Genomic DNA, 19,686 nt, shown 5'->3' with positions numbered 1-19,686 from the left:
TAGGAGGTAAATATTTGAGATATATTTACACATCTGTTTACATGCTTCTTATATTCTCACCATTGAGCTATAGCCTGGCATATTTTAGAATTCTAGATTGTAAATCATTTTTCCTTAATAATTTGTCTTGGAGTCTTGGTTCCATTGTCTTCTAACTTTAGTGTTGCTGGCTGAAAATTCCACTTCTGTCCATATTCCTGTACCTTTTTGTATTTTATCTCTAAGTTTTGAGGTTGATTATATCAAATTCTGGTATTCTGATAGTTCATAGCGGTATACCCTGGTGTAAGTCTTTTATCATTTATCATTATGTAGACATGATGTGGTTTCTTTCAATCTGGGGGTCTCTGCCCTTCAGTTCTTAGAAATACTTATCTTTTTGTTCATTCCCAGTGTGTGTGTGTGTGTGTGTGTGTGTGTGTGTGCGTGTGCGTGTGTGTATGACTACTTTTATAAGGCTTTGGACTACCTGTTTCTATCATCTAGTTTTATCATCTATTTATCTCTTTGTCTTTTTGTTTCATATTCTGGCAGAGTCCCTCAATCTTATCACCTCATATCTATTATTTTTATTCTTAGTAAGTAAACATCAATTTCATTTGGGAACAGGAAAAATGTAAATATTTCAGAGTAAATCTTAGTAAAGTAATATGTGGTATTGAAAGATTTTTTTCATTGTCATTTTTTTGACAGTGATAAATATTTAAAATTTTTTTCATACATGTATATAGGGTAATAATGTCTTTCTCATTCTACCATCCTTCCCATCCCTACCACCCTACCCCTCCCCTCACTTCCCTCAACCCTCCACTCCCCTCTGTGCAATGTAAAATTCCTTCATTCTTCCATACCCACCCCCGACTATGGATAAGCATCCACTTATCAGAGAAAACATTTAGCCTTTGGCTTTTTGGGATTGGCTTATTTCACTTAACATGATAGTCTGCAGTTCCATCCATTTACCTGCAAATGCCATACTTTCATTCTTCTTTAAGGGTGAGTAATAATCCATTGTGTATACGTACCACAGTATCTTTACCCCTTCATCTGTTGAGGGCATCTAGGTTGGTTCCATAATTTAGCTATTATGAATTGAGCTGTTATAAATATTGATGTGGCTGCATCACTGTAGTATGATGATTTTAAGTCTTTTGGGTGTAGACTAAAGAGTGGGATAACTGGATCAAATGGTGGTTCCAGTCCAGGTGTTCTTAGGAATCTCCATACTACTTTCCAGAGTTGATCCATCAATCTGCAGTCCCACCAAAAATGTTTGAATGTACGTTTTTCCCCACATCCTTGCCAACACTTATTTTTGCTTGTATTCTTGATAATTGTCATTCTGACTGAACTGAGATGAAATCTTAGGGTAGTTTTCATTTGTATTTCTCTAATTGCAAGAGATGATGAACATTTTTTCATGTTTGTTGACCAATTATATTTCTTCTGTGAAGTATCGGTTCAGGTCCTTAGCCCATTTATTAATTGGGTTATTTGTTGTTGTTTTTTTTTTTTGATGTTAAGTTTTTTGAGTTCTTTATATATCCTGGAAATTAGTGCTCTGAGTTGCATGTGGTAAAGATTTTTTCCCATTTTGTTGGTTCTCTCTTCATGTTATTGTTTCCTTTGTTGAGAAGAAGCTTTTTAGTTTGAAACCATCCCATTTATTGATTCTTAATTTTACTGCTTGTGCTTTAGGAGTCTTGTTAAGGAAGTCAGGTCCTAAGCCTACATGATGAAGATTTGGGCCTGCTTTTTCTTCTATTGGGTACAGAGTCTTTGTTCTAGTGCCTAAGTCTTTGGTCCACTTTGAGTTGATTTTTGTGCAGGATGAGAGATAGAGGTTTAATTTCATTTTGTTACATACAGATTTCCAGTTTTCCCAGCACCATTTGTTGGATAGGCTATCTTTTCTCCAATGTATTATTTTTGGCCCCTTTGTCTAGTATGAGATAACCATATTTATGTGGGTTTGTCTCTGTGTCCTCTATTCTGTACCATTGGTCTACCTGTCTGTTTTGGTGCCAATACCATGCTGTTTTTGTTACTATTGCTCTGTAGTATAGTTGAAGGTCTGGTAGTATGATGCCTCCTGCTTCACTCTTCTTGCTAAGGATTACCTTGGCTACTCTGGGTCTCTTATTTTTCCAGATGAATTTCATGATTGCTTTTTCTAGTTCTAGGAAGAATGTCATCGGGATTTTAATAGGAATTGCATTAAATCTGTACACTACTTTTGGTAGTATGGCTATTTTGACAATATTAATTCTGCCTATCCAAGAGCATGGGAGATCTTTCCATCTTCTAAGGTCTTCTTCAATTTTTCTTTAGTGTTCTGTAGTTTTCATTGTAGAGAACTTTCACCACTTTTGTGAGAATTATTCCCAAGTATTTTTTTAGGCTATTGTGAATGGGGTGGTTTTCTGATTTCTCTTGCAGTGGATTCGTCACTTATGTATAGAAATGCATTTGATTTAAAGGTATCAAGTTTATATTCTGCTACTTTGCTGATGAATTCATTTATGAGTTCTAGAAGTTTTCTAGTGTAATGTTTTGGATCTTCTAAATATAGAATCATGTCATCAGCAAATAGTGGTAGCTTGAGTTCTTCTTTTCCTATGCATATCCTTTTAATTTCTTTTGTCTGTTTGATTGGTCTGGCTAGTGTTTCAATGACAGTGTTGAATAGAAGTGGTGAAAGAGGGCTCTTATGTCTTTTGAATGCTCAGTTCCCAGTCTCAGATTGTTAATTTTCAAAAGATTGTTAATATTTTCCCAGTGTTCCTTTTAATAATACTCTGTTGCTCTTTTATGAATTCAATCAATTTGTTGTCTGTTATTCTTCTAAGGATATTAAAGGGACTCCTTTTATGTGGTTTCCTTCTTCTATTAGTTTCTCCTTTTCCTCCAAGTTCTACTTTATGGTTGCATTGGTTGTGGCTTCTCAAGTGTCTGCTGATCCTAGTCTGTGCCTTCATTTTTAAGAATGAAATATATTTTTTTAAATGTTTGGAAAGCTTCCTGGGTTTCACTGAAAAGTTATTCAGATGTTAGTGTCTTTTTTTTCTCAGTTCACTCCATTTCTCTGAAGAAGACTTTGCCCATCTCATGCCTGGGCAATATTAGCCTGACTGCCAACATTCTTATAGCCAGAGGGAGCAAGGGGCTGGGGGAGAGATAGGGTGGGTCACAGCAGGTCCTGCCCTCACTGGATCCTTACTCTGCCTGTATTTTGCCCCATGTTCTTGAGTCCAGAGTCTCTCTAGTGCAGTTTTTCCAAAAAAATAAATCTGTCCCCAGGCTGGTTTGGGAAGAGCAGCACAGGGTGAGAAAGGACTATTCTCTAAACAGGTTGGGGACCAGTTCTCCAATCTTCGGTATTACCCATTCTTCTTGTCTTCAGAGGCTTAGCTCAGTGGGTATTTGTCTTGACTCTCCCATTAGGTCACTTTGCTACTTATTAATGCTCTTCTCCATAGGCAGTTGTTTTATCCCTCTCAACTCTCAGTTACCACTAATACTTTAGCTTTTTGTTTTCTAAATTTTTATTGAACTCTCCTATCCAGTGCCGCCTTCTTGTTTTATTTCTTTCCTTGTGGTTAATACCTTTTTTCATTTAAGAATTTAAAACTATTTAAGTTATTTTCCAGACAAGCAGAGAAAAAGTATACACACTTTATGTTTAATTAGAAGCTTTTAATCTAATTTTAATCCATTGTTTCACTCTTAAAAATGAAAGTAATCATTTTTCAGATTACAGATTTCCTGTACTTATTATAAAATATTGGACAATGAAGAAAATTATAAAGAAGGAAGTAAAAATCACTTGATGATAGTTACTTTTAAGTAATGAATTTATCTTCTAGCATATGTACTTAACTGTCAACATCATTAATATTTTCTAAGTCAGTAGCTATAGAATTGCAATACCATTTTTAATTGCTAAATGTTATTCTGGTATAGGAGTATCTATTTAAGTCCTTGTTTTAGGTGAGATACCCATTTTCCCCCACTTTAAGCCAATGTAACACATATCTACTATACTCAGTAATTTTCTTGTGTGATAATTTTGCTAGTAAGAATTCCTAGAAATTGAGTTTCTGAGTCAAAGAGAATATAAAGTTTAAAGATTTTTTCCCTACATTGCCAAATTATTCCCTCTTCCCCCAGAAAAACTTACTGGATTATATTTCCATCAGAGATACTCATTACTCTAACTGGGCTATTGTTATTTCTATTCATTTTAAAAGTAAACTACTTAGGTTCCATTTTGGTTTGAAAACAGTTAATAGTAATAGTTTTTCAACTGTTTTTAAATTGATAAATATTTTCTCAAGAACTTTTTGAACTCTAGACACTATAAAGATTTAAATAACAATGACCTATTAACATAATCAAATTGAAATTTTATTTATATAACTATAAGAATCGTGGCTTAATGTTTTCTTCTTCAACATAGTGAGAATTGCAGGATTAATGATATAATGCACTTTCATATTAATGTCACCAACCCTCCAGAACTTTCTTTTATATAAATCCTGATTTTTAAAAAGATGTAGTATTTCATAAAGGTATTTTAACTGATAAACTACTCACCAGAGATATGCTCCAATTATTTTTACTCTCTGAATGCACTGACAGAAAATAAATTACTCGAATAATTATCATTGCATTTTTAACTGTAAAAGCAATAATGGAGAAAGTCAAACTGCATCTTAATCAGGCAGAAAACAGAATAAATATCCTAGGATCCACTAGGCCCTGATAAATTTCCTGTTCTTAGAGTGAAGCATGAAATTGAACAATTTATGCTTTGAATAATGAATGATAATCACAATCTAAATGTCTAAATCATAAGCTTTTCTGTTCCACAAAATATTGATTTTTCTAACCTTTTACTTCAAGATTGTCATTTTGGAGAATTATGTAAAATGGTGTACAATAGACTGGAATGTATTCAGCAAATGTGTCTAAGATTTCACATCGTTCCTAGTAGTTCTCTTTATGTTTAAATATAAATGTGAGGTAGAGATAGTATTATAAGAATGCAAAGTAATTGTTTTTAGGTAATTTGAAGGAGAACCAAAGGCCATAAAAATTGCTAGTTGCTGCCACCTGCAGGCCACACTTTATAACATTCAAGTTAATTCAGATAAAAATGCCACATGCAAAAATTGTTTGTTTCTCCCTCCCCTAATCTTTCATCTTTCTCGCTTTTGGCAATTACTTTATTCTGTTTACAGGAAACTTTATTGTTCAATACTGTAGCTTATGGTACTAATGTTTAGGAGTTCCCAAAATGAAACCCTAAAGCTGCTCCGTTTCCTCTTTATGTAAGAATTTAACTAATGAAGATTGAATACATGAACATTTATAAATGTGCCTTAATTAGCCTGTGTGCAACTGAAATAATGTGCTTGCCTTACCCAATTTTGTCAGTATCTCTGGAGTAGGACCTATGTAAGTAGGGAAACTAAAATGAAAAAAAAAAAAAAAAAAGGATAGGTTTGGGAGCCACATCTGAAATTAAGAATTTAATTGTTGACTTGAGATCCAAATGTGACCTTATAGTCAGATATTTCAGGCACCTCTACTGTAACTGAGCTGTAATGTATGAACAGAATAGACACGGCTAATTCAAGCAAGGTTTATGTTCCTTTACTAAATGTTCAGGCGTTATTTTTAGGAAGTTGATTCTAAGTAATATTTAAAAGATTACTATTAAAAAATTTTAGTTGTCAGTGGATCTTTATTTTACTTATATATATGTGGTGCTGAGAATCAGACCCAGTGCATCACACATGGTAGGGAAGCGCTCCACCACTGAGCCACAACTCCAGCCCTAAAAGATTATTTTTCATACTTGACTTTATATTCACATTTTAATGAGAAATTCACTAATTTACCAAAACTTTCATAAAACTCAGCCACAATATGAACAAGGACTTCTTTGAAATTGAACTCTTTGTGCTTACCACTGAAATCAAATTGTTTTTCAAGTTGTCCAGGCTGTTCAGCAGTAGTTTTTTAAACATGAAAATATTTACCTCTGTGCAATTGCTGTTTTAAATCATTGCATATAAAATAAATTTTATTCATAGATTAACATTGTTAATGGGCATTCAGAATTTTAAGGAGAGCTTGTATTAATTATAAATAACTTTGTGGCCTACAATGGCACACACCTGTAATCCCAGTGACTCAGGAGACTGAGGCAGGAGGATCGTGAGTTCAAAGCCAGCCTCAGCAAAAGCAAGGCACTAAGCAACTCAGTGAGACTCTATATCTAAATAAAATACAAAAAGATGGACTGGAGATTTGACTCAGTGGTTAAGCATATCTGGGTTCAACCCATGGTGACAAAAATAGATAGGTAGAAGATAGATAAAATAACTTGGTGGAATATGAACTCAAGAATTTAGATACAATAATAGAGCTAAAATTTTCTTAAACTTCTGGTATGTAATTGACTAATTCAAGTACAACATGTGCTGCATCAGTTCTCATAGAATTTAAAGAGCAAATTCCCTTTTTGTTCTGTTTTAATATATAACAACTTACAAAGAATATTTGTCTAGAAGCTTAATTTTTTTGTAGAATGAACTAATAATTTATATGTATTTATTAAGGATATAGCCCTGTAGTTGCCAGTGAACAAACATAGACCCTGCTTTTATGGAACTTAAATTCTAGTGGGTGACATATAATGTGTTGGGTGGGGGTTAGTACTTTGATCAAAGCATAGCACAAGAAGATACAGAGAGACAAGAGGACTTCTCTTTTGTTATAAGTGGTCACAAAATCCTCTCTGAGAAGGTGGCTTTTGAACAGACACATGGAAGTAAGGAAATAAGCCATACAACTATTTTGGAAAAAAAACATCCCAGATTGAGGGAACAACAAATGTATTCCTCTGAAGAGGAAGGGGTGGTATGCATTTGTATGTTTATATGAATAAAAACTACAGACCGAAGCTATCTAATGGAAACAATTTATGTGTATTTTGAGAAATACAAAATAAAATGATAAGACAGTGGTATCATTAATAACTGTTCGAAACCATTAAATAAGTTTGCCTTATCACTTGTGTCATCTAGGTAAATTCTACAGAATTCATGTTTTACTAATTATTTTTCTCTTTTCTTCTCCTCTCTCCTCATTCCCCTACTCCCCTTTCTGTCTCCCTGTCTCCCATCCCTTTCCTTCTCATTTCAGTGAAATTGGAGAGATTTGAAATTCCAATCAAGGTTCGCTTAAGCCCAGAGCCATGGACCCCTGAAACTGGTTTGGTAACTGATGCTTTCAAACTGAAAAGGAAGGAACTGAAGAACCATTACCTCAAAGACATTGAGCGAATGTATGGGGGCAAATAAAATGTTGCTCTTCTGCTCGTAGGAGAGGTTACATGAAGGGTGACCTGGTTCTTTTTCAGTTCTAGAGTTTAAGCCTTTGTCGAACTGTCTGTTTAGAATGTAGGTATATCATTCTAAAGATGTAGTAATAAAAAAACTGATTAAAATAGTTGTTGAGTCTACTTTAACTTAGTTTTGCATAGTTCTAGTGAAACTGAAATTGAAAAGTTATTTCCCTTTAGATGTATTATTAATTTTAGAGCAGAAATTCTGTTTAAAAAAGCCTAATACACTTTTTCCATAATCAAAATATTTAATGTTGAACAAAATAAATTGGAGTTGGAGTAGAATGTAGTTTGAGGAAATTTGCAGCTTCCAATATCTATCGTCTGCCTAGTTCAGAAGTTTAAATATTAAGCATGACAAAAATATGTATTAACACTACTCAAAGCAGAAGTGCTGCAGGGCTTTAAAATTCTCTTCTAACTATCTTGAAGGGAAAATTCAGTCATGATATAATAGAGTAAAATAGTACCTTAGGAGGTATTATTTTAAGATCACAATTGTTAAATAGGTTAGATGTAGAATCATTGTACTATTGTGAATAATTACAGTGCCTAAAGTAAGAATAAAACAACATATACATACCAAAAATATCTAGTAACATATTTGAAGGGGAATTGAATAGTTATTTTAAATCTTTGAGATCAGTAACTGTAATTATTTGAATGACTAAAGAGGAAAGTACAATTTTTAAAATGCTGAAAATTGCCTTTTTGTGTTTGTCCAAAATGAAAAACTGAGACCAAGAGTAAAATGATGGAAAGTTAATCACAATTTAACAGGAAGCATTTTCTCTGGAAAAGGTGATGAAAACTTAAATATTTAGAATTATGACCCTTGCACAGCACTGAACCTGGAAAAGAGATTTAGACTCTGAATTTATCTTTGATAACAGGGATTGATTCGAAAATGTACTCATATTAAATTACATTTGTAATTTATGATCTGTTTGCTGTTGCTGATTTGATTCTTGATCGGTAGTTTGCATTTCAGAGAGCCTTTCATTTTGCTTTAATTTTAGCAAAGCGGGTGATGATGAATGACTTCCCCAATATCTTGTTCAAACCTACGGGTGATTAATTGTCTTGGATGAGTTTTGGGAAGTTAAAGGGAAGAAAACACTGTTACCACATTTTTCCTGTTTGTGAAGAGTTTAGAAACTGGAAATGCTACATTTGGGAGAAGGGCGGAGATACTTGATAAGGGACTGATGTTTGCATAGTAACATGGAGTGTGGGTTTCTTTTTAAATCTATAATTAAAATCTGGGATTAGATATTCACACTTGAACCATAGTTACTGCAAAAAGCAAAAATTCTTAATACTGTTATTCTTTGCACTTTTTCTTAATCATTTTATATATATTCATATATATATATATATACACACACACACATATATATATATATATATTGCTTACATTGCTTTGTACAGATGTGGGCCACCACTGCAACAAAGAGAATTCTTTTTGCTCTGAAATATTTATAAAGAAAATATTTAAATGTTATGTATATGGTGGTAATAAGGAAAAAAATCATCTGGTATTATAAGCAAGAATGAAGGTTTTTGTAAAGATTTCTGTTCAGTGTTCTGCAAAGTAAAATTCTAGGTAAGTTTTCCTGAAGTTATGTATGAGTATTCTCATTCTTCCCAACTTGCCTTTGAAGAGTGAAACACCATTATTATCAAGTAGACTGCTATTCAACTTCTACTACTCTTGGCCCACTGTTAATCCTTTAAGGATGATTTTATTAGACTTTTCCAGTATGTGACCCCCAACCCTATTTAGAATGGTGATTTTAAATGTGTGAGTGCATGCATACTATCTTATCTCAGATGTTTGCACCCCCACCCACCCCCATCTCCCTAAAGCTGGAACACTGCCAACTAATCTGTTGAATAGGTCCTTTAGAAACAGTAATTAACACTTAAGGTTGGGTGCTGCTAATTCTTTGCGAAATCCAAATATTGTTAAGGGACCAGGGAGATGCCACTACCCCCTGATTTTTCATCTAAAACTATACATGTTTATGTAAATGTAAATCTTTCCATATTCATAGTGACTTTTTAAGTATTGGAGCTTACAGATTTTGATCTCACATTTTTATACCTATTTAAATGGTTCATAGTTATGTGTAAACCATCAAATAGAGTTGTACTTAATAAATTTACTACAAGTATGTACATTTCTAAGTCAAACACTTGTGACTTTTGCTTTAATTAAATGAAAGTATCTTGCCTACTTGATACTTGTATTCATTGTTTTTTCTCCTAGAATGGAGGTATCATTGTATGGCTTTTCAGAACCAAAATACATATGAATGATTCAAAAACTCAGAAGTTAAGGAGAGCAATGTTTCTTTGATCACAGAGACTGATTAGTAATCCTGCCTATATTTTCCTAATAGCATATGACAAATGTTTCTAAGATAACAAGTTGAGAACAGGTTAAAGATTGTGTGGTGTTTTGGATTTGGAGAGAAATGTTTTAATTTTTGAATGTAGTTACAAATTATAATGTATTCATATTTGTACTTTCTGTTAAAATGCACGATTGCAGAATTGTTATTTAGATTTTGTGTTTATTCTTGATGAAAAGCTTTGTTTGTTGTTTTTAATTTTGCACTCGAATCTTGTGAAATAAATCCACCCATGTTATCAAGCTCATTTGTACTTATTTATGCATCAAGATGAAATCTATAAGTTTGAAAATGACCCAAACTTTTAAGCATATAATTTTTAAAGTACCCATCTCTTGGTCTATGGAATTACATGAAGCAGTTAACCCAGCTTTCATAAATTCTATCCATTATTTTGAATTATTTGAACTGAAAGTTACTGCTTTAATACAGTAAGTAGAATAGAATCCTTTGTAACACTGATATTGTAGGACAAATCATACTCATGTTTCATGGATTATTGGTAGGTGCTAGTGAGAACTAGTACTTTTAGGCTGGTTAATATTTAGGAAGATATTAATTTATGGAATAAATGGGAGTATATATAAAATGGTATTTAGAGCTCTGGAATCAGACTGCCTCAGTCTATTTCCTTCTTTTGCCATTCACTAGTTTTGTGACTCTGGACAAGTTAACATGCCAGAGCCTCATTTCTCCATTTGGAAAAATGGTGTTGAGTGATAAATGGGTTCTGTGGTATTGGCTTATTGTGAGGTTAAGATGAGATAATCCATGTAAAGTGTTTAGAAGAATAGCTTAGCTATTATCATAATCATTATTATATCCAGATAGAATTCATTATTCAGGTTGTTTAAAGTATTGACTAGCACACTAAAGACCTTACAGAATTTCCTGCCCCTGAAGATTTTGTACCCTTTCAGGAAATCTGGGCTCATTGTATCACTGGCTTTGTAACCATGAGCCAATCTCACAACAGCCTCCTCATCTTAATTTCTTCTTTCCATTGGAGAAGGACTAAAAAATGCCCTTTGCCAAAAAAAGAAAAACAAATGATAGGACAAATAGGAAATGTGACAGCCCCTAAGGTCTATTGTGTTGTACTTTTGCATTGTGATATTGCTGTCCTGAAGTGATTTTATTAATTTTTTAAATGATACCTAGGTCCCAAGTTTCCCATTGGGATGTAAGACTTGAAGGATGCTATCAGAAGAAGTAAGGATTCTACTAGGTACAAGGAATGTGTCACTGTTATTTATTTATTTATTTAGGTACCAGGAATTGAACCCAGGGATACTTAACCACTGAGGCACATTCCCAGCCCTTTTTATGTTTTATTTTGATAAGGGGTTTCGCTAAGTTGCTTAGGGCCTTGCTAAGTTGCTGAGGCTGGCTTTGAACGTGGGATCCTCCTGCCTCAGCCCCCAAATTGCTGGAATTATAGGCATGTGCCACCATTCCTGGCTCTGTCACTGTTATTTAATCATGGCTGTGCACACATAATTTTTTTCTTCCCCTTTCTCTGCTCTACTTGTCTTCCTTGTCTGTATGTATTATTTTTTAAATTGGTACTTTATAGGTATACATAAAGATAGAATTCACCATGGTATATTCCTATGTGTACATTGCATAATTTGGTCAATTTCATTCCACAGTTCCTCCCTTTCCTGTCCCCTCTCCCTTCCCACTGTTCCCTTCCTCTACCCCACTGATGCTCACTTCTGTCTTCATGGGATCCTCTACTTTTTCCCCTTAGTTTGCTCTATCCTCCTCATGAAAGAAAACATTTGACCCTTGACTTTCTGAGTTAGGGTTAGAATTTTTAAAACAGTGCTTCAAACTCTGTTTTTTACTGTGAATCACAATGCTGTGTACACACTTGTGTATATGCAAAACAATATTTTACAATGCTGTTTTCATGAAAAAATATTAGTGAGATGCACATGGATTCCCTATTTTATTTAAATGCTGGGCTGTGGCCCACTAAATTGATTTGATGACCTATAAAATACTGCTGTCCAATAGAACTTTCCTTGAAATTGAAAATGTTCTGTATCTGTGCTGTTTGTAACAACAGTCAACAAGATGTGGCTGTTGAACATTTGACATGTGGTAAGTGCGACTAAGTAACTAAATTTGTTATTTTCATATTGGACAGCACATCTGTAGGGAGATGACAAGGCACAGATTGAAAAGTGAGGGTTTAGAATCAGCTATTTTGCAGTATATGAAAGACAGCTGTTTCCTTCCTTCTTTTTCCCATTTCCTCTGTTCTAGAGGCAACAATCACTTTCAACTCTTGGTTGGCTATTTTGGTATTGACAATCTTGTATCTAAATAACACCCTTGTACTCTGCTTCTTGATGTTGTCACTATTTATTGACCTCTCGCTATGTACAGGCACATCTCTCATCCTCCAAATATAGATATGTTAACAATGTCATTCAGAGCTGAAAGGTATAGTAGAAAAAACATAATTTTCCTTTCCTGCATTTAACCCTCTGTGATTTCTTTGCTTTACTTTCTATGATTTAACCCCTTCCTTTCCACCAATAATCTGAAACTTTTCTCAACATGTCCAAGGCTGGAGGTATAGCTCGGTGGAAGAATACTTGCTTTGCATGCACCAAGCTATGGGTTTTGATCTCCAGGCACATCAAAACACAATATTTCCAAGTAACAAGAATTCTAACAATTTCACCTGAAATAAATTCAGAACTTTCTGTTCTACTTCAGTGTAGGTCATTTGCCCTCTTTTTCCTGGTACACAGACATTGTAATGGGACCTTCACTGTCATCCTGAGATTAACTTTTTCCTTCAGCATGTTTTGGATCTTCTGTCCCTTATATCCTATGTCTTTTTCTTACTTGGATTATTACCTCTTTTTGATGGAACATATCTTATAGTAGAGGTCTTAATTGATCATTTGGTTGGGTGTAGAATTCAAAATTCCTTTTCCATGTTGAAAGCACTATTTCATTGTCATTAGGCTTCCCACCTTCTCCAGAAGGTACCTATTTTATTTCTGTGTTCAGTTTGTCAAGCTCATCCCTCCCCACGGTTCTTCACCCTACATGGACTTGGGAATCACATGGGTATGTTAACAAACAAAAAACAGTGCCCATGCCTCATCCTTTCTCATTGGCCAAGGGTGTCCTTCCTGCTAGATCTTTAAATTTTCTTTAGTAGAACTTATCTTTAGGATTAAACCATAGAATAGTTCATAGAAGAGGGTATGGTTTTCAGTTTGCCAGAGGCAGAGTCTGCTGGTTAACTGTTGGCTCCGCAACCCCTCCCCTGTTGGTGTAGGATCCATGTTTCTTCCACTAGCTAGCTGTTTCTAGCTAGATATTCCTTTTGTTACTAAAAAGAAGAGATTCTGAAAGGATGAGCTATAAAACCAGGGCATTTCTTGGAATATACCCCGAAGAATATCAAGAATTAGAAATGGGCTCTAGTAAAGGATGAGACACTTGGAAATGCCAAACACCAACTTATCCCATTTTGTATTTTTGCCTTGGCATTTTAAGAAATCCACCAACCAGAGAAGAATGAAGGAACTTTGGAAGGTGTAGAGGAAAATGGGATGGAAGCGGGTGGAGGACAGAAAGATAGTAGAATGAAACAGACAGTATTACCCTATGTACATGTATGATTACATGGATGGTGTGACTCTACATTGTGCACAACCATAGAAATGAAAAGTTGTACCCCATTTGTGTACAATGAATCAAAATGCAGTCCATAAAAATAAAGATTTTAATAAAATCCACCAACCAAAAAGACATCAAAAAGCTCCTAGGGAAAGAGGGAGAAGGAAAAAAAAGAGTGTTGAAATTCATTCATCTATGTGTCTCTCCAGAGTGGCTTCCACAGTGGAAATCTGAAAATTGTTCTTTTGAAGTCAGGTATTTATTCTTTTGCTCATCTCTTTATGGGCTCTAGCCCATAGAGTTCCAGGAAGCTCAGAATCAGATATGTATATACATATACTAAAGACATATCCACATATATTTTCTTCCTTATGGCCAACAGCTCTCCTTAAAAATGCCTTTCTCATCTTAGCTGTGTCTGAAGTGTTCCTTAGGATAGGGCACTCTAATTCCCACAGTCAATTTGGGATGGTAAATTGCATACACCAATATAGGAAAATAGCAATATGGCTTCCTATGTGCAGGTAAGGAACAAAGAGAAAGAAATCAGAAGCCTTCCTGTCGAGACAGTGACTGAAGGATGAAGTAACTCCAGGAAACAAATCTTTCAAATATGACCCCCTTCCTCTAGGTGGCACCATCTCTCATTCAGAGTTGTATTATATTGCCCATCGGGCTTCAAGATGTAACAGAATTAACCTTTCTCAGGGAATCCAAGGGAAGGATACAGAACAGCAGGGGTCTTTGTTTTCTTTGTAAAAGCCCCCTGAGATCTTTGCTTATGAACTCTTCCCTTTTGCTTGTGGAATAAAAAATAGCTCTCTTGACTCCCACATCCTAGGGTTGTGCACTATCTTGATTGGCCTTTAGGTTTGCTCAGAGAAGAAAAACTCCCAAACTAGCCTGAAGCTGCAGGGATTTAGCATCCCATCTCCATGAGTAAGGCTGTCAAAATATGTTAGCTTGAACTCTTGACTTTATTCTCTGTTAACACTTTGGAACTTTCTTAAAAGTTTGTAAAGACAGGACAGGTGCTGGCCTTTTCTTAGATAACAAAGCCGCTAATGTTTCAAGGGCCAGTTAAGTTTCAGAACTATTAGATTCCCTTTGTCTTAAAACATGACATTTAAGAAGTGCTTCTGGGCTGTCTCTTGTTTAGTCCTGTCAGATGCTATGGGGAGACCAAAGATCATGGGGATGAATTACAAGCTGAACTTTGAGGTAAAGACAATACATATGTAGAAATTTAGAAAACACAGACAATCTTTTAGGCTTCAGTTGTCTGGAAAGTTTCCTTGAAAGCCTCTAGTCTGAGCCTAATGCTGAAGAGGCCAGAGTGACTTTCACCAAATTCCAGCTAGTAACAAGTGTGCATCCATCCCCAGCAACATCACCTCAGTGTCCCATCAGCCTTCAAGGACTAAGTGGCATGACAGCACCAGGAGACTCATGGCCATTGCTTGAGGTTTAGACCAGAGACTTCCAAGAGATTCTATCTGTGCCCTAGATATTGATGCTGTCATCCCTTGGAGTGGCCAGAGGTCTCTGGCAGTTCGCCTTCTTATCCATTATCCCAAGGGATCAATATATGTTATCTATGTGTGCAACAGTTGGAAAGCACTGTTCTAGATGCACCTATCTTCTTGCAGAGCATGAATAATACATGTTCTGAATGATTGCTTTTCCTGTCTGTAGTCTCAGGCAGACCATCATCAGCTTTGTGAAGGTAGACACAATCTCATTCATTCTTACATCTCCAGTCTCTGCCACTGTCCCTGACACCTAATGAATGAGTGGTTGAATGAATGAGGAACTCTAGGCTTTGCAGGACAGGCAAAATGGATAAGAAAAGGTTAAGCGTCTGCAGAGGAGACGAATAATAGGAATAGACTCTGGTATGTTCATGGAAGTGCTAGGCACAGTTTGCAGAGCAGCTGAGGGCTCAGAGTTGTTCATGTTTTGAGGCAGTGGGAAATTACCAGGCCTCATCATACCTATTTAACATAATGTTGGATGAATAATGAGCCACTGAAGCATTACTGCCAAAGAACAAAATGAAAATTAAAACAAACAGATGGTAGTTGACACAAGTAGTCTTGATTTTTCTGTTAGCATTTAATTTCAGGTCAGGCTTTGCCTACCCACTGTGAAAACAATTTCTATGATGGTCTGGGGCCTAATTCCAATAATATTTCAATGTTCCCATATCATTTTCCAGCTCAGAATCCCTCATGAAAACTCCTGGCATGCCCAAAGCAAAGGGTGCTATCCATCCCTCCTGAGGCAGGGGTGACAGGAGGTGAACCCTGTTGCTTTCTTCTCCCCTAATGATACAGGCCTTGCTTTCCACATGGAGAAAGGTCTGAATGGCTACTCCCTGCTCCACATTCATCTCAGTTGGCACATCGTCAGTGAAGTCTACTCTGAGTTCTCTGAGACCGTTAAATGCTTTTCTGGTTCTTCAGTGCCACATGCTTATTGTTAATAATAAAATAACAACCAAAGCCTCCATTATTGAGCATTTAATGCGTTCCAAGTGCTATGCTAAGTATTTCATAACCATAACCTTATTTGATCCTTGCCACAAAATCCTACAGTAAGTACTGCTGTTACTGTGTCCATTTTGCATAGTGGAACACATGTGTAGTTGAGTGATTTGCTCAAGGTAACACAGCTGGTAGGCAGGCAATGTAGAACTAAAAGGAAGGTGTGTCTGAGGCTGGAGCTGCTATTATTCTTCAGCACTGTGCTCTGCTACTGACCTCTAATGGCACTTCTGCCACACCTTTTTGTAATGGTCTGGCCTGGTGTCTCTCTTTCCCACGACCCCTTGAGAATGTTAGCTCTATCCTAGCAAGTCGCCAACTCTCATCTAGAGCGCCAGCGCCTAACACAGGACACAGCCCAGAAACAGACAGTAAACATTAGAATTGCAGAATATTCTGAATGAAGAGAAGCAAGACCCCCAGTCCTCCACCAGATGGTGCTGTGAGAATCCAAGAGAAAAGGGCCTTAGGGGACTCTTCCTTTCCCGCTCCTTTCCCACAGAATACCCCACAATGTTTTCTGTTTTTGTGCAGAGAAGACTGTGGGGTGGAGGGGGGGAGAAACATTTCAAGATAATATTTGTACAGGATTTGACACAAATTTGACAAATTCATTTATGACCTTATGTCTTGACCCAAAAGGGAAGATTGACCTTACTCTTTTATATTCATCTACTTCTTTCAAAGATCCCCAAGTGGGGCTGGGGTTGTAGCTGAGTGGTAGAGCGCTTTCCTAGCATGGGTGAGGTCTTGGGTTCAATCCTCAGTACCACATTAAAACAAACATACAAATAAATAAAAGTTAATATTCCTTTGGAAAAAAGATCTCCAAGTGCTTGTCAGATCCTTGTCACCACTGAAAAACTGGAAATAAAATCAGAATTGCCCAGGACATTAGACAGCAGCATTATAATTATAATACCATGGAAATAAAGATTACAGACTTGGGTTGGCTACCTATGATCTATGGGACTTTGGGCAAATTACTTAACCTCTCTGGGCCTGTTTCCTCATCTATATAACGGAAACAGTACATACCTATTTCACAGAATTGTCATTAAGGACTGAGATAAAGTATGGAAAGTGCTTAACACAGTGCTTGTCATGCATAAACTTTCAGTAAAAGCAATTGTCAGAGCTGGCACTCACACTTTAGCAACTTTCTAGAGTGAATATTTAGTAGTCATCAAACTTGTGGGCAATTAAGTAATAAAACACAGTCAGGCTTTGCCCTTTTATAAGGGTAAATGCATTTAATGGGTACAAGATAAGATTAAGCATGTGATTGAAGCAGAGGTCTGCAAAAGTAACCACAAACAATTGGAATCCTCATACATAATTTGTGGCAGTGTAAAAGACAACCACTTTGGGAAAAGGTCTTGCAATTTCTTATAAAACTAAACTAAAGCTAAACTAAATCTTTCCAACAACCCAGAATTTCCACTCCAGGTATAAACCTAAGAACAAGTAAAACATATCCATAAAATGATTTGTATAAGCATTCACAGCAGCTTTCTTTTTAATAGCTAGAAATTAGCAGCACCCCAAGTGTGCACCAGTAGGAGAATGAATGGATAAACTGTGATCTATTCACATAATGGAGTACTACTCAGTAAGAAAAGGAACAACTTACTGATACAACAACATGGATGGTTCTCAAAAATATAAAGCCGAACAAAAGCAGTCTTATTTGAAAAAGGAGCTTTTATAAGCTGTTGGTGGGAGTTTAAATTAGTACAGACATTATGGAAAACAGTACAGAGGTTCTTTAAAAACCTAAAAATAGAAATACTTTATGATCCAGTTACTTTAGGTATATACTTCTGGGTATATACCTAAAGAAAATGAAGCTAACATACAAAAGAGATACCTGCATATCCATGTTTATTGCAGAATTATTCACAATAATGAAACTATAGAATCAGCATAGGTGCCTTTCAAAAGATGAAGGGATAAAGAAAATATGGTGTTGATATACAATGGAGTATACTCATCCCTCATGAAGAATGAAATCCTGTCATTTGCGGGAAAATGAATGGACATGAAGAACATTATATTAAGTGAAATAAGCCAAACATAGAAAGATGAGTATCACATGTTCTCTCTCATATGTGGAAACTAAAAAAGGGTCAATCTGAAGGTAGAAGGGGAATTACCAGGAACTGGTAGGGTGTTGGGGAAAAGGGTGGGAGTGGAGGAAGGGTAGATGGATATGATCAGTGCACACTATATGTATATATGGAAATATCACAGTGCATTTCATTAATGTACAATTACTAAGCGTTAATAAATCTTATTTAAATAAGTTAATATTATATGATTTTATTTATTATGAAGTTCTATAAAAGGCAAAACGAATCAATATTAGAAAAATTGAAACAGTGTTTGCCTCTGGGGATGAAAAGAGGGGATTCCTTAGGAAGACCTGGAGAAACTTTCTTGAGTGGTGGTAGAGGTCTGTATTTAGTAGGGGTAACATTTTTCAAAACTCAGAAAATATACAATCAATGTTTATGCATTCCATTGTATGTATATATATATATATATATATATATATGTAGATATGCTTCAAAAGTAAAAAGAATAATAAGCAAATATGAAGCTCTACTTAATCACAGACATGAGGAAAGTGCTGAGGAGTGAAGAGTATCGACATCAGATACTGGGTAGGTCAATGGGTGGAAGGAAGGCTAGGGGAGGAATGGATAAAGTCCGTAAGGGTAAATATCAGTGGAAGAAATTAGGTGGTAACGAGGTATGCATATAAAATTCTTTCCATTTTGTTGTATCTTTGAAAATTTTTAACACCTTGATTTTACTTATTAATTTATATGTGGTGCTGAGGATGGAACCCAGTGCCTCATATGTGCGAGGCAAGTGCTCCACCACTGAGCTACAACCCCAGCCCTGAAATTTTATATAATACATATTCTTGAAAAAAAATGTAGTCACATCCTCCACAGAGCAACTCCTTTTCAAATGTGGAAAGTTTCTTGGATAAAGGAAAAATCCAGACCTATGCAAACATTTCCTAAGCACTTACTGTGCATCAGGCACTATGCTGGGCGAGGTGAATACAGCAACTGCCCTTCAAAGGGCTGTAGGGGCCATTTGATGAGCATGGCAGGTGAAATACATACCATTGCTTTAGGGGATTGGCAGGCAAGTGGGTTTTCATGTGCCTGCAATGAACACTGGGGCAGGTGGAGCATCAGTAGGGAGAAGAGAGGTTCTGAATGACCCTGGACCTCCCTGTAGTCCAAGACTGTGAGATCTCGGTTTGCTCCTCTGGGAAATGGGAAGGAGTTTAGTTGGTACTTCTTTCCTACTTCTTCACCCCATGATGTTGTGGCTATGTAAGACCATAATGGTTGTTTGCAGCCAGCATCTATTCCAATTGTTCATTAGTTCATTATGTTTGGTCAGTGCTCAAGATATATTGCTGTTAAACATTTTTAATATCACCCCAAGCACCTCAGAGGGTTATTGTAAGGTTACTTAATATAATGTGTATAATATGTCTGCACTTGATAAATGAGATTAGGGACCATATTTGACACTCCAGAATGTGGCCCTGTTACAAGCCACTAAGATCCCTGATAAGTCTCTAAGATAGGCACTTGAAGCCCTTCTAAGGCCCATTCCTACCCACAGA

General features: G+C 36.0%; 1 protein-coding gene across 4 annotated transcripts in view; it reads left to right on the top strand.

The window, feature by feature from the left end:
- Acsl4 (acyl-CoA synthetase long chain family member 4) overlaps positions 1–10,076 on the top strand; it is a 92,014-nt gene extending 81,938 nt beyond the window's left edge. For all 4 annotated transcript variants that reach the window (XM_047536197.1, XM_047536199.1, XM_047536198.1 and 1 more), the window contains exon 16: positions 7,216–10,076. In XM_047536197.1, the coding sequence (XP_047392153.1) occupies positions 7,216–7,373 (158 nt within the window). In that variant the 3' untranslated portion in view covers positions 7,374–10,076. The remainder of the gene's footprint in view (positions 1–7,215) is intronic.
- The last annotated feature ends 9,610 nt before the right edge of the window (positions 10,077–19,686 follow it).

This window comes from Sciurus carolinensis, chromosome X (genome assembly GCF_902686445.1).
Source record: "Sciurus carolinensis chromosome X, mSciCar1.2, whole genome shotgun sequence".
NCBI classification, from domain to species: domain Eukaryota; kingdom Metazoa; phylum Chordata; class Mammalia; order Rodentia; family Sciuridae; genus Sciurus; species Sciurus carolinensis.
Note: the sequence above shows the minus strand (reverse complement) of the source record. Positions and strands in the feature narration are given on the sequence as shown.